The 15,479-nt window shown below is 51.2% G+C and overlaps 1 protein-coding gene across 5 annotated transcripts in view; it reads left to right on the top strand.

The window, feature by feature from the left end:
- Positions 1–15,479, top strand: part of GOLGA2 (golgin A2) — a 41,498-nt gene extending 26,019 nt beyond the window's left edge. For all 5 annotated transcript variants that reach the window (XM_040404786.1, XM_040404783.1, XM_040404785.1 and 2 more), the window contains 15 exons: positions 64–205; positions 473–562; positions 709–816; positions 1,087–1,174; positions 1,888–2,234; positions 2,339–2,452; positions 2,543–2,767; positions 10,868–10,967; positions 11,050–11,138; positions 11,290–11,446; positions 11,756–11,823; positions 11,918–12,020; positions 12,723–12,829; positions 12,920–13,070; positions 14,005–15,479. In XM_040404786.1, coding sequence (XP_040260720.1) covers positions 64–205; positions 473–562; positions 709–816; positions 1,087–1,174; positions 1,888–2,234; positions 2,339–2,452; positions 2,543–2,767; positions 10,868–10,967; positions 11,050–11,138; positions 11,290–11,446; positions 11,756–11,823; positions 11,918–12,020; positions 12,723–12,829; positions 12,920–13,070; positions 14,005–14,255 — 2,140 coding nt within the window. In that variant the 3' untranslated portion in view covers positions 14,256–15,479. The remainder of the gene's footprint in view (positions 1–63; positions 206–472; positions 563–708; positions 817–1,086; positions 1,175–1,887; positions 2,235–2,338; positions 2,453–2,542; positions 2,768–10,867; positions 10,968–11,049; positions 11,139–11,289; positions 11,447–11,755; positions 11,824–11,917; positions 12,021–12,722; positions 12,830–12,919; positions 13,071–14,004) is intronic.

Raw genomic sequence — 15,479 nt, 5'->3', positions numbered from 1 at the left:
TTCTGTTTTCTGCACGATGGATCTTTCACACCCGCCATGGGTCATACATTTTGTCCTTTGTAGTAAGAGCAGCGATGAATTGAAGCAGCAGAACTCGGAAATGTCAGAGAAACTGAATGCACTTCTGTCTGAGAACGCCGCCATGAGATTGGAGCTCGGGGACCTGCATAAGAAGCTCGAAATGGCTGAACTGATGATACAGCAGGTAGGACCGAGAGTGGCATAGTGAAAAATATATACTGTACGCTTGCATGGCCCCTGTGCAAAAAGTAATAGTACATCAGGATGCTCAGGTAGTTGGCATACCTTGATCATGTTGCAGTGATCGCACAGGCTCTGAAGCCTTGCCCGTTTCATCGCACGGGAGCCCGGCAATCCCTCTGTAAGGGCCAGGATGGGACTAGCTCTGTCCCTGCTGGTTCTCATTCTGACCCCTTAAGCCTTTTAACTTGCTTTTATTTCCCTTTTCCAGTTTTCGAATCCGACGGGAGCTCCTGATGCCAACCAGCAGCTGCGTATGGTCATTGAAGAGCGAGACCAACTGGGCAGTCAGCTAACACAGGTAATTTCTTGATTACGACGCTGTAATACTCTGTCAGGTTAGGGGTAGGTGATTCTGTGCTATGGAGCTGGTTCACTCTGCTCAGTATGCTACGTAACAGGCCACAGCCTGTCCATGTTGACACCGATTTCTGTTCCATGTTTCAGATGTCTGATTCTATCCAGCAACTGAGAGCAGAACGGGACCAGTATTTTGAGAAATTGAAGGAAGAAGGGGCAGTTTGGCAAGAAAGAGTCCGTCAGCTGTCTGAGCAGGTGAGTTTCCACGTGAACTGGCAAATTGTAAAGTGGTGCGTGGAATTTCAGCACAGAATGCAGACAGACCTACATAACTGGGGGGGTTAAATGCACTGCCACTATAGAGGAGTATACAGCAAACTGTACTCTGGAAAAATGGATTCCTAACGTGAGATGGCACAGTGCCCATAGGAACTTACTAAATCACTACTGCTTGCAAAAATACTCATTTAGAGTGTTTTAGGGAAGCGCCTGATTATTAACACCAATAATGTCTGCTCTGTGTAGATTCAGACACTCAACCAGGAAAAAGAGATCACTCGGGTGCAGGTTGAGCAGTTGGAGACCAGAGTAACAGAGCTGCTTTTAGCATCAGGTATGTAGAGATGTAAAGCATATTTTCTTGTTGGAGCACCATTTACTGTTCATGTGTGCTTATGTACAAAACAGGTTGTGTTTGTATATACATTACTTATCCTGTGGAGAAACATCCTGTATTATACTCCAGAGCTGCATTCACTATTCTGCTGGTGCAGTCACGGTGTACATACATTATATTACTCTTCTACTAATCCTGAGTTGCACCCTGTGTTATACTCCAGAGCTGCACTCACTATTCTGCTGGTAGTCACTGTTTACATACATTACTGATCCTGAGTAACATCTGGTATTATACTCCAGAGCTGCATTCACTCGCTGGTGGAGTAACCATGTACACAAATTATCTTGTATAGACCCGAAAAGGGCATCTACACTTACCGAGGAGTAGCTGATTGTCAGGAAGGAAGCGTTCCTCCCCGACAGTCGGCTTCTGATTAAGTGAAGGTGAAGCACTGTATTAACATGATCACCTCCACAGTATGAGGAAGAGCGATCTCTGCTGCTATCGCTCGCCTCCATATCAAAATCATTGCTCCTGGGCATCATATCTCTGTTTAGACAGCACGATCTGCTGCCCGGGAACGATCATAGAGGTGTCCGCACCTCCAACAACTGTAAAATGGTGGTCAGTGGTGAACCTATACTTTGATGGCCTCAGCCGATTTCCTTCTCTCCCACCTAAAACCCTATAATAATTCTGTTATCCAGCAGCAGAGCTGACGGACTCAGAACCATCCGCACCCCAAGGCCCCTCTGAAGCAGAGGTGGCCCTTCAGCAGGAGGTTGAAAAACTTCATCAAGAATTCCTGGAGCTCCAGTCCAGGTATCAGGCCCAGGTGCAGGACAACAGCCAGCTGAGCCGCCTGAACCAGGAGCAGGAGGAGCAGATCCTGGAACTACAGAAGACCTTGGAGAGGCACAGTGAGGATAACGTAGACAAGCTGCAGATCCTGGAAAACATGCAGAGCGACAAAGCCACCATCAGCCGGGCACTGACCCAGAACAGGCAGCTGAAGGAGCACCTGGCTGAACTGCAGAACGGTTTCGTCAAGCTGGTATGTCCTATGTGTATGCAGGCAGTGAAAGAGACCCGGGGTGTGGATCTGCGATGCATAGAGCGCAAGGTCCACGGTTATCTTTTATCCCTCTTGTCCTGCAGACGAATGAAAATTTGGAGCTCACAGACGGACTGCAGAGCGAGCAGCACGTGAAGAAAGAGCTGGCCAAGAAGCTGGGTCAGCTACAGGAGAGCATAGGGGATTTTAAGGAGCAGGTGAGCCTATAGTTAGGGGGTCACCAGTGGGTCTCCCAGTGATTTCCGTGTGGAATCGTTGACCTTTTGTACATGGTTTCTGTCTTACAGCTCGCAACAAAGGAACAGGAAGTGCAGCTGCTGCAAACTCAGAGGGATGAGCTTTCCGCTCATCTCCAGCAGTACGTCGCAGCATACCAGCAAGTATCCATCGAGAAGGAGGAATACCAGAGGCAGTACCTGCTGCAGGCCCAGCTCATGGACCGCCTGCAGCATGATGAGGTGCAGGGCAAAGTCAGCGCGGAAATGCACCTGAAGGAGCTGCAGCAAAGCAGGGTGAGCTAAGGCAGATGCATGCTGGCACTGAGACACTTGCTGTATACTAGCACAGCATCCACTGCTACTGGTATACGTTATGGTTCAAAAGTATTTTACAGATTTTTGTAAAGGTAACAAAATATTCAGAAAATAAAACCGAAAACTCCATCTTCCTCATCGTCCTGAAATTTACTTACCTGAAATGACTTTGTCCTCAAGTCCAAGGCAGCACCAAGGTTAAAGTCCTACCTGGGACTCGAGGAAAAAGAAATGTCATTCTCATAAAAGCAATTTTCTCGTGAATGGCATTGGGGGACACAGCACCATGGGTATATGCCCAGCTGCCACTAGAAAGAAAGTGTTGGCTCCACCCAGGTGGGCTATACCCTCTGCACAGGCACTAGACTCACCAGTTTTACTTTACTGTCTGTAGAAGGCAGACATGACCTATTCTTTTTTTTTCCCTCAAGTCTTGCTGCTTTTTATTCATTTTTTTTTTTTTTGCAGGTCTTGACCTGCTGCAGGTTGGGGCTCTTTCCACTTTAGTTGCACCCCCTGCGGGCGCGTACTCAAGTACATCGCCGGTCACCCAGTTCCCATAATTGCATCCGCAGTGGCATGCCGGCATTCCCACGTAATTGTTGAGTCTGCCGAAGGGGTGACTCTGCGGCGCCCGAAGACATCGGATGGTGAGTATCTTCCCCTGCATCCCTGTTCCCCCAGGTGGGGAGGAAATTCTTTTTCCTCTTCCCCCTAGGGTCCTTTCTCTACTCTCGGGCACTCCGCGGCCCTCCAGCCCCCTCCCCCGCTCACTCCCCGGCCTTCCTCGCTACTCTAGTCCCTGGCTTTTTCAGGACTAGGCCGCATTTTCTCTGCCCTTCCTCTACCCTCCTCACCCAGTTCTTTCTTTCTGGAGGGCCCCCGGTCTCCTGCGGTCCACCCCTGCTGACGGCGCTCCATTTCCGGCTGCCTCTGCTGATGCCAGTCTAGGTCACAAGGTTCTACAAGCGGCTGTGCGTTAGGTGCTCCGCATGGCTGTTTCTTCCCTCCCTCGTGGACTGCTTTGGGACGTCCCATGGTGCTGTGTCCCCCAATGCCATTCATGAGAAAATTGATTTTTGTACATACCGTAAAATCCTTTTCTCGCCCAGTTTCCTTGGGGGACACAGAAGACCTTGGGTATAGCTCATCTCCATAGGAGGCGTGACACTAAGTGAAAGCTGTTAAGCCCCTCCTCCACAGCTATACCCTCAGCCTGGAGAGAGAGGCAGCCAGTTTTTTGCTTAGTGTCCAAGGAGGCAAGACACTCCCTGCTCTGCAGGGCTGGTTTCTCCTTGTTTCAATTTTAGATTTTTACTTTTTTCTTTTCTTTTTGTTCCAGATCATCAGGGATAACAGAGACGCACTAGACCTCTCTGTTCTCCCGGGGTTGAGCTGCGCCAGTGCCGGTCACCCGCACTGCTGCCTCCCCCACAGAAGGCAAGGTGGACCAGGGCAGCCCAGCTCCCCTGCATCCCGCCAGCGCAAGGGTCGCCCGCACGCCAAGTCCCTCTTCCAGCGTCCTGCCACTACGGTGCCAGTAGCTGAAGGGGCGACCCTGCTGGAATGGACCGAGGGTGAAGACGGCTGTGGTAAGAGAGAGGCTTCTCCAGCCCTACGTCCCCCACCCCCCCACCCTGGTCTCCTGCGTGCCTGACCCCCATACTGGGCCTCTAGTCCCCTGCTGGATCTATGCTGGCTCCCATAGACATGCAGCCAGTGGCTGTCTCCACAGCCAGCTACAGAAGCGGCAATATAGTTTATCCCCCCCCCCCCCCCCCCATCTCCTACCGGAGTGTTGCTCAAGGCCTGAGGCTCCTGACAACTGTGGAGTAAGGCCTCGCCTCCGGCCGACATTGGATTCCGGTGTGGCCGGGCGCCGCAAAAATCTTAGCCCAGCCGCGGCCTGCTAGGCCACCATTCCGGGTCCCTGACTCTTCCGGCCGGCGGGGTGGGCTCCCGCGGCCGGCAAGCCGCCATTCCGAGCCCCTGACTCTTCCGGCCGGCGGGGTGGGCTCCCGCGGCCGGCAAGCCGCCATTCCGAGCCCCTGACTCTTCGCTTTGAGCCCCAAGCTTTGGGCTTGACGTCTATGCCCAGCAGGCCCCGGCTGACCGTTGGTGCCGGTCGGTGGGGCTCCGCAAATTTTACCACAGGCTTCGCGGCCTGCTGGGCCGCAATTCCGACCGGCCCGCGGGGTGGGCACCCGCGGCCGGTTTTGATGCGCCACTCCGCCTCAGGTCCCGGCGGTACATACCAGGCGCCGCAAATTTAGACCCCGGCTTCACGGCCTACTAGGCCGCAAAATTCCGGCCTCTGGTGGAGGGGGCGGGAATTTCTCCAGGCGCGAATTTTTCCCGCCGGGAGGTTCCTCCGCCCCCAGGGGTTTGCAGCGCCGCCCTCCAGGCCGGGTCCATGTTAACCCTTTGGGTACAGGCCGGCTCCCAATGGGCCTGTATGGCTGGCCCCCCTTTTCCTGACTATCTGTGCCCCTATAGGTGGCCCCCCTTTAGCCTCAGAGCTAAAGAGCTGTTTTTAATGAAAAATATAAAAAAAGAAAAAAAAAAGAAAAGAAATAATAGATCACTGATTTCTATTGGACTGCGCAGGACGCTGCAGCCTCATCAGTAGTGCTGCATGTCTGCATGCCCTCTTTCCACAGGTGGCATAGTGTTGCGCTCCCAACCTGCGTCGGTGCTAGGGCATTTCCCTTTTTAGGCGGTTTTCCTGCCCTCTTCCAGGATACGGCGCTGGCCAAGTGCATGCGGCCCTTCCGTAGGCAGCATTCATCATCTCTCCAGTTATGGTGCCTGCCATGTGCATCCCCCCCCCTCCTAGGCGGGAGGCGGGATACTGCACTCTCCCTGGCTGCCGGCTGGCCATGTGCATGACCCCCTTTTTAGGTGGAATACTGCACCTTCACCGGATACGGTGCTGGCCATGTGCATGACCCCCTTCCATAGGCGGAATGCTGCACTCTCTATGGATTTGCTGCCGGCCATGTGCGTGACCCCCTTCTCTAGGCGGAACGCTGCACTCTCACTGGATTCACTGCCGGCCATGTGCGTGACCCCCTTCCATGGGCGGAACGCAGCGTTCTCACTGGATTCGCTGTCGGCCATGTGCGTGACCTCCTTCTCTAGGCGAAACGCTGCACTCTCACTGGTTTCACTGCCGGCCATGTGCGTGACCCCCTTCCATGGGCGGAACGCAGCGCTCTCACTGGATTCGCTGTTGGCCATGTGCGTGACCCCCTTCTTAGGCGGAACGCTACACTCTCACTGGATCTGTTGCCGATCATGTGCATGACCCCCCCCTTTTTAGGCGGAATACTGCACTCTCACCGGATACGGTACTGGCTATGTGCACGACCCCCTTCCATAGGCGGAACGCTGCACTCTCTCTGATGTGCTATGATGTACTTATGTACTATGTTGCTATGCTGCACTCTCACTGGTTTCGCTGCCGGCCATAGGCATGACTCAGGCAGCATACATACATCCCTCCGTCTGTGGTTGTTTTCTCGCAGGTACGTTGCTGGCCATGTGCATGTACCCCATACATGGCGGGGTGCTTGCACTCTCGCTGGATCCGCTGTCGGCCATATGCATGACCCCTCTTCCGTGGGCGGTGTACGCATTCTCGCTGGATTCGCTGCCTGCCATGGGCATGCCTTCCTTCCTCAGGTGACATACACACATTCTCACTGACTGTGTTTGTCTCTCACCAGTACGATGCTGGCCATGTGTATAACTCCCATACATGGCGGGTGCACGCACTCTCCCTGGATGAGATGCTGGCCATGTGCATTACCCCCCCTTTTTTTCTGGGCGGCATGCTACACTCTCACCGGATACCTTGCTGGCCATGAGCATTGCCCTCTAACATGGGTGGAACGCTTGCACTCCCATTGGATACGGTGCTGGCCTTGTGCGTGGCCACCCCTCATTCCATGGGCAGAATTTGGCACGCTCATGAGATTCACGGCTGTCCTTGTATGGCTGTGCTGGACTTGTACATGTCCCCCTTCATTGGCAGAGTAGTTGCACTCTCGCTAAGTCAGTGTTGGGTGTATTATTGCACACTCACTTAATGCTAGGATAACCCTGTGCATGTTCCCCTTTCACTAGGTGGACCTCCTGCGTTCATGCTGGATTATAGGGTATGTCCTGCTTCTCTGAGGTAGGTACGGCCTTAGGCATCACTCCCTTTTGGGACCGGCCTTTGCACTCTTGCCGACTGCAGTTTACCAGATACAATTTCCCCCCTTTCGGGGCGGACTTCTTGCGTTCCATCGCATGCTATACTAGGCTTGTGCATAACTCACTTTCAGGTTGCACCTTGCAATTCCGTACATGCTGTGGCACTCTGTGGCGAGCCCCCCTTTTTCGCTAAATTAACCTTTTTGCAGTGAGCGGACGTTCTTGTGCGTTGTTTGGGCCGTGTATGCCTTCTCCTCCTGTAGGTTGGTTGGCCTTCTCACTGCTTACGGGCTGCTCGTACGTATAACTCATCTACTTCCTGCGGCATACTTTTGTTTTCTTGGGATACGATGCTTGCCGCAAACCTTGCACTCGTCTCTAAGGAGTTCATCTGTCCACCTGACCCGGACGGGCTCTACTTGCTCTCTGCTGCATGGAGCTGGGTGGTACTCATTCATTTAGTTGGCCCTTCATCCCAGGGATTGTTCGTGGTTCCTAGATGCGTGCCCATTCGTCCTTCCGCGGTATTGCTTCCCTGCGCTAGTGGTCACATGGTCGAGAGTGCGGTTGTCTGGAGCGCCCCTCGAATTCTTCGTTGGCTCTGGCAGGACTGCGGTTCCCTTGCCTGCTGCAATTTCCTCCTCTTCGGATGTAGTGTGGTATGAGTCCTTCCTCTTGGCGCCTCTACGCTACAGTCTGATCTGCTACCAGGTGCGGGCCGCTTTTCTCGGGAAGGTCACCCAAATTCTCTTGGGTGCTCGATTACCCAGGTCCGGAGGACCTCCGCCTTGGGTTCTTCAGGGTATTTCTCCTTCTGCGAGGCGGTGAACCGGGCATCTCACAGTGTAGCAGGGTTCTGCTTTTGAGCTGTCCTATGGCTTCCCTGTTGCCCACTCCTCCGTTCGGTTGGAGGGTGTTATGCCGGCCTCTGTCTCGGCTACCTTATCTCGCCGGCTCTGTTTGGCTCCCGCTCGGTACAGATCACTCTGATGTGGCTTCTGTCCCGCCAGACTTCAGAGGTTGTTCCTTCACTGTCCTCCCCTCTGGGGAGAGCATGGTTGTTCATGTGGATGGTTCCGGTGTTCCTTTTGGCCTCGTACTGTCTCCCTTGTTCACACTGGCTGTATTAGCTGTGCCTATTTACCGAGTCTACCGCGTTCTGTCCTCCCGCTGAGTGCAGATTGCGTGGTCCATTCTAAGACAATGGTCCTGCTGTAGACTTACCTTCTCGGTAACTTGGGGGGACTACCTTTCGGTCCAGATTGTCCTTTGATCTCCTACACCGGGACTGTAGAACATGGCTACATCAGCATGGGCTTTAGCCTGTCTTGTCCTGGCATCTGGCGGATGCTGGGCGGACCCTTTTGGTTCCTTTCCGTCTGTCCTTCTGCTCCCCCACTCGTGTGGATACGGGACAACGTTGCTCGGGGGCCGACGGGACCAGTTTTGTCGACTTCTGCCCGTGTTACTGGTCTGCGCCTGATCACATTTGGTTTTTCGCCCGCTTGCCAGGCGACTCCAGCGGGCTCGCTACTGTCCGCTCCTGGCTGTATTTCGTCCAGGATCTGTCGTAAGACTTATGTTTTTTTTTTTATCTGGGTTCTGTGGGAAGCTGTGCATTCCCCACTCTGACTTTTCTCTCCCCATGGTTCTGTCTTTTTTCCAGTCCGGCCTGGACCTGGGACTGGGATTCCTTTACCTGAGGTATCAAGTGTCAGCGCTGTTCTTCCTCTTCCAGCATTCCCCGGCCCTCTTGGCCTGTCAAGACCTTCTTACTCGAAATGGCTCTTTGGTTCCTCTGTACTGTCCTTCGGTACCGCCCTGGGAACTACATACTGAGTTCTCGGCGCTCCAATCTTGTCCTTGGAGCCGTTACAGAAGTTCTCTCTACCCCGCCTGTCCTGTACGGTTGTGTTTCCGTATCAGTCGTGTCTCTGACGGGTGCCTGAATGGCCCCTTTTTGTTCTGAGCCTTCTGTCTTTTCCCAGGACAGGGCTGTTCTACATCCCGTTCCTTCCTTCTGAAGGTGGTGTTTGCCTTTCGCTTCAACACTTCACCGATTTGGACGTTGTTTGCGCCTTGCAGTTTTTACTTGGAGATCTCCGACTCTTGTCGACGTTCGGTCTCTTGGGTTTCCTGGAGGTCCGCGCTTAGAGTTGAGGACTCCAGGGTGGTTTTCCTCCGCTTTATCAGATTGGCTATTGCTGAGGTTACCGCACCAAGGACAGGATTCTGCCTTTGCTGTCACCGTTCATTTCACCAGAGCGGTCGGTGCCTCCTGGGCCGGAGGCATTGGGCTTCGGCCATGCATTTGAGCAAGGCGGCCACTGGTCTTCCTTGCACGCTTTACAGAGTTCTACAGGGTGCATACTCTGGCTTCGGCGTATGCTGCCTTGGTCCGCCTGGGTCTGCAGGCGGCGGTTCCTTGATGCCTTCAGGTGCTTCGCCTTGGAGCTGTGGTCCCTCCCCTTTTGGACTGCTTTTGAACGTCCCAAGGTCTTCTGTGTCCCCCAAGGAAACTGGGCGAGAAAACGAGATTTTTGTATAACTTACCAGTAAAATCTCTTTCTCGCTCTTTCCTTGGGGGACACAGCACCCACCCATTCGTTGTTTTTCTCTACACGGTTTCCGAGTTTGTGTTACCCGTTGGGTAGTTGGCTTGTTGGTTCCTTGTTGGACTTTTGCCTTTTCTCACTGCTTGGACACGCAACTGGCTGCCTCTCTCTCCAGGCTGAGGGTATAGCTGTGGAGGAGGGGCTTAACAGTCTTCACTTAGTGTCACGCCTCCTATGGAGATGAGCTATACCCAAGGTCTTCTGTGTCCCCCAAGGAAAGAGCGAGAAAGAGATTTTACTGGTAAGTTATACAAAAATCTCGTTTTCTCGTTGGATGCATTGGGGGACACAGATCCCGCCCTCGTTGTTTCGCTCTTAGTTTAGGTTTTCCGGTTTTACCGGGATTCTTTGTTGATGGTCCTCTCTCTCTGATTTAGGACATGTTGGCTTCTCTCGTTGTTCTGGTTTTTGGTGCTCCTACTGCTTTAGTACCAACTGGATAGTCTAGTGCCTGTGCAGAGGGTATAGCCCACCTGGGTGGAGCCAACACTTTCTTTCTAGCGTCAGCCTTCTTAGTGGCAGCTGGGCATATACCCATGGTGCTGTGTCCCCCAATGCATCCAACGAGAAAAGGATTTTACGGTATGTACAAAAATCCATTTATTCAAGTGAATGGAGCGGGTGCCTGCAATTGCACTACGCCACCGCTCCACTGGAGACGAAAGGAAATGGTGCTCACGTGGAAAACCGCCTCCTCGTCTCATACCTGATCGGTGGGGGTCCTGGGTACCGGACCCTGCCTATCAGATATTGATAATAATTAATTTATCAATATTGGAGGTGGGCAAACCCTTTTAAGACAGCCCCTTTTATTCTGTCAATGCTCCTATAGGATTGCTCCTGATGACTATTTTACAACATTCTTCCATTCCTCATAGTATAACAATTGTAGAGCATTATTTCTGTGACTTGTGCGTGTGCCTTCTGTTATTCCTCCTGGAAATAAATACATATTCAACTTGGCTTTACAGTTCCTGTTTGTCAGGAGGACGTGACTCTCTAGACTTTCAACACTGATTGGTCAGTGTCTAACTATGGACTTCATTGACAAGTAGTAGCACTTGCTTTTCGGTTTGTTCATTCGTTTCCAGGAGGAATAACAGAGGAATAATGCAAGACCGAGATCTTTGGAATTATTACATGGGGATTACAAGAACGTACACAGACAGCTGCCTGGTCCTCTTTATATATCCTTATACATATCCCTGCTAAACACAGTATTCCTCATTTGGATGCATGCTTTGACCCGTTACTTTCTGTTTAGGAAAACCTGGAGCTTCTTACCAAAGAAAACCAAGAGCTGAAGGCACAGATGATGCAGATTCGCAGCGAGCCCGAAAGCAGAGCTCTGAGTCGCATGGAAGGTAATGACAATCGTCCGATATCCCTCATCGCTTCTTCTAGTGGTGGTGCTTGAGGGTTTAACCGCGTATCTGTGCTCCTCAGGGGATGGCGTGGAGAGCAAAATCTATGAAGATGAAATCCCGAAATCATCACTGGTTATTCCTGAAGATTTTGAAAGTAGAGAAGAGATGGTTAGTCTTCGGCTGAGTGAGGGTTTGTCCCATGCCTGAAAATGTCCAGCCATTAGCGTTGTGATGGTCAGAGACGTGCCCAGCTCATGGGCAGATCTGTAATACCGCAAAGTCTCTTCACGCTGCCTTGCTTTTTATTTTTTTTCTGCAGATGGCATTCCTCTCATCTGCCCTCTCTAAGTTACATGGAGAGCGGGACGAAGTGGAGAGGCAGCTGACGGAGCAGAAGAGGAGCTGTCAGCAGCTCCTGCAGCAGATCTCTGAGCTCAGGCAGCAGCAGATGTCCAGCACTCCCCATCACTCCGCAGGTATGACCGTATGATCCAGTATTGACACGGTCTTCCAGACTCATGGAAAAGTACTATAAATGGTAGAGGTCCTCTCGATAAGCCAGTGTCCACTACTGTACCCCAAAATGGTATACCTGCAAGGCTAAGTCACCCTGATTGTTACCTCTGTACATGCCGAATACATACAGAGGTACATTCAGATCTTTTTGGGGTGAATTTCTATATGCTGCAGATGTGGGTATAGTCGCAGCACAGCCCCCCTAATGTCCCCGACCACTAAACCTCATAGACCTGGCCTAGTACTAATTGATGGTCCCTTTCTTCCAGGGCTCAGTATGGAGAGTGTTCCCAGAGAGGTCTATGATGCTTTGCAGAGCGCCATGGAGAAGCTGCAGGTAGGTTCATCACCGTGACCCTGATCTTAGTCTTGTTGACGAGGTAGTGATGATCCCATTCGTTTTTCTTTTCTGCTTCGTTCTTTGGTCTTAGTTCCGCTTCACTGACCTGATGCAGGAGAGAGTGGAACTAAAAGAGAGGGTGGAAGAGCTGGAGCATCGGTGTATTCAGCTGTCAGGGGAAACTGACACTATAGGTAAGTGATTTCCTATTCAGTGCCCACTCCTGTATACTGTGCCTGGCATCCAGCTGAAAAGGACTGCTCTCGGCAGATTTGTACCCATGAACCTGGCTGACCTGTTACATGTGCTCTTGGCAGCTGAAGGCATCTGTGTTGGTCCCATGTTCATATGTGCCCGCATTGCTGAGAAAAATGTTGTTTTACTATATGCAAATGAGCCTCTAGGAGCAACGGGGGCGTTGTCATTACACCTGGAGGCTCTGCTCTCTCTGCAACTGCTGCTCCCTCTGCACTTTGACAGGGCCGGGCAGTAAAAATTTCAGCACACCTAGCCCTGTCAAAGTGCAGAGATCACGGCAGTTGCAGAGAGAGCTGAGCCTCTAGGTGTAACAGCGACGCCCCCATTGCTCCTAGTGGCTCATTTGCATATATTGAAACATCATTTTTGCGATTGTGTTTGTGATAATTGCTATAAGACATAGTGGAAGGAATCAATGTCAATTCTGTGGTGGATTTTGAAGGGGTAAAATCAGCAACAGATTTGACATGCTGCGAATTTGAAAATCTGCGGCATGCTTTGTTTTTGCATGGATTTTTCTACAATACATGTACTATCATTTTGCTGCAGATTTGCAGTGTGGACTTCACACCGCAAATCTGCAGCATCTGAACTGCACCTTGGACAGTGACTGACGGCCTTCTCACATCTGCTTATAGGGGAATACATTGCACTTTATCAGAGTCAGCGAGCAATCTTGAAACAGCGACATACAGAAAAGGAGGAATACATCAGTCGCCTGGCCCAGGACAAAGAAGAGATGAAGGTAGGTGAAGTGCTGGGCTGAAATAGAACCCCCCCCCCCCCCCATTGTAAGCACAGCAGAAGCCACATAAGCTGTTTGTCCCCTGCCCAGGCCAAGTTGTTGGAACTGCAAGTCTTGGTCATGAGACTGGTGGCGGAGAGGAATGAATGGTTCAAGAAGTACATGGAGGCTACGAGATGTTCCAAGGAGGTGGCGCAAAGTGCAGATGGGCCAATGGAGGTGGATACGACTACCGGGGAAGGTAGGTGTCAAGGCTTCTGCAACACTGGGAACTTAACACAGGATAAACGGTTCCTGTCACTGGTTCTGCATCTCTACAAAACTTAAAGGGCTTCTGTCACCAGAATTAACCCTATTAAACTGGCTGACATTAGCGATGTGCCAATGTCAGCAGACCCTAACTCTACTATTCTTATCCTTATTGGTGCGCCCTTTACTGCACAATTTTAACTTTGATATGCAAATTGGCCTCTAGGAGCAGGGGGTCGTTGCTCGTGCTCCTAGAGGCTCCGTTCTCTCACCTCATTGCGCCCTGCCATCCTTGCTTGACAGGGCCAGACAGCGTTCGTCTCCTCCTGCCGGCCTTGTGTGCTGGGTAAATGGCACTGCGCAGGCGCGAGATTTATCCAGCGCACAGGGCCGGCAGGAGAAGAGGAACACTGCCCCCCCCCCCCCCCCCCCCCCCACCCCCTTGCTCCTAGAGGCTAATTTGCATAAGTTAAAATTGTGCAGTAAGGGGCGCTAATGTCAGCCAGTTTAATAGGGTTAATTCTGGTGACAGAAACCCTTTAACACAAACCTACATCTCCACACACTCATTGAAGTCCTGGTAATTGGACACTTCTGATGGTAGAGTTTTTATAACATTTTGTAGTGTTAGGGGAGGACCAGCAGGATTATCTTTAAGTGTTCTCCAGTACTTCTTTAGAAAATGCTATCAATGTCTTAGGCAGTCCCATTGGTCAGCACAATGAAGTGGCTATGGTAGTTCTGCAAGTGCCACCTCCTCTTTATTGTTTACACAGGCGTAGGAGCTCATCTGTAGGGCCTGGTGCAGCATGCAAGCACCTTGGCCCCTTCACAGTGCTGATTGATGGCGGTCCCGTACATTGGTGATTAACATTCGTCAGATTTTATAGTTATAATTTCAGTAATGATTTGTCTTCTCTTCGCAGCACTTGAGGAAGTAAGCTTATTAGAGGATGTAGAAGTGGAGAAAGCTCAGGGCATCTCTCAGTTGTCTTCTGCTCAGGAAGGGTCAGACGCTGCCCCGAGTTCCGAAGACCCCACGGCCAAGCAGATCATGCAGCTTCTACGTGAAATTCAGAACCCCCAAGAACGTCCCGGTTCATTACTCCAGAATCCCTGCATCCCGTTCTTCTACCGCGTGGATGAAAATGATGAGGTCAGGATCATGGTAGTCTGAGATGGACAAGTCCCTCTTATCCAAGCTGCCACTTCCATGCCATCTCTTTTCTGGACTGTGGCTGATGGTCTCCACCTGCACAGGAGATGCGGTCACTTGGGGATGGGATGGTTAAGCCTTCAGCTGCTTGGGATTGTAATGGGCTGGGACAGCGTCCTCCCTCGTCTGAGCTGTGGCATTGAGGGAAAGGTTTGTACCTGCAATGATGATGGAGGAGGGTGGTCCTCTCTATCGACCCAGAGGGCTTATGTACCATTTAGGTGGGCTAGTAGATTACCACACACTGCTTTGTTTGGGGTTAGGTAACTTAATCTTTGCCAACTATGTACCGCTGCCTCCCTTATTTAAAAGCGCCCTAACACTAATGTTTTATGTGAGGTGGACATGACACGGTCAAGAATGAAGGAAGGATCCTGACATAGCGGTATTACAGGCGCACCTTGTATAAGGCTGGTTCCTAAAAGGCATTGCAAGGGGGAGGTGGTCCAGTCAGTTAGTGGAAGACCAAGACGAGTGTAGAAGAGTTCTGCAGCGTTGACATGCTGATTTACCAGTCAAGTGTTCTCCCTGCAGTGGCAGCCCTGTTGTAGACCAGGTGGACCTGGAGAAGATTTTAGAGTTTTAACAGAGACCCCCGTTATTTAATCGCCTTACAGCATATGAAATAAAGAATGCATCATAGGTTTTCCTTGTAGGATTTCATTTTTAACACTTATTTTTGAAGGTTGATTGGCATAAGCTCACCCCAGAACTTTTCATACAATTGTTAAATTTAGATTCTTCAGGAGATCCTCCACCTTCATTTATTTTTATTAAAAAAAAAAAAAAAAAATATTTGATTAATATGGCAAGGTCTCTTTGCCTGTTCTGTGCCAATTTCGCTTGACTTGTGAAATCTGGCACAGACTGTTTGCCAAGAATTCACCTCTTTAGTAGTGGGCTAGAAGCAGCTTAGCAAGCAGTCGCGCCATGTCCTTTCCTGTCTCAAACTGCACTGTTAACCAGATTTTTCTGTTACCCGTCTGCCTCTCCTGACATGGCTGGATTGGCGACTGTGCTGAGAGCCAAAGGGGAGCAGTAACTTGACAGCATTCAAGCCCTTGTGCTTACTCATTTCAGCCTGCACTATTAACCAGATTTTTCTGTTCCTAGCACCCAGTCCGTCAGCTTTGACAGTGCTGTATTGGCACTGTGCTGACAGCGGAGGAGGAGGAGCGGCAGTCA

Source organism: Bufo bufo, chromosome 8 (assembly GCF_905171765.1).
Source record: "Bufo bufo chromosome 8, aBufBuf1.1, whole genome shotgun sequence".
In the NCBI taxonomy this organism is placed as follows: Eukaryota; Metazoa; Chordata; class Amphibia; order Anura; family Bufonidae; genus Bufo; species Bufo bufo.
The sequence above is the reverse complement of the archived record's forward strand: the minus strand, read 5'-3'. Positions and strand labels throughout refer to the sequence as shown.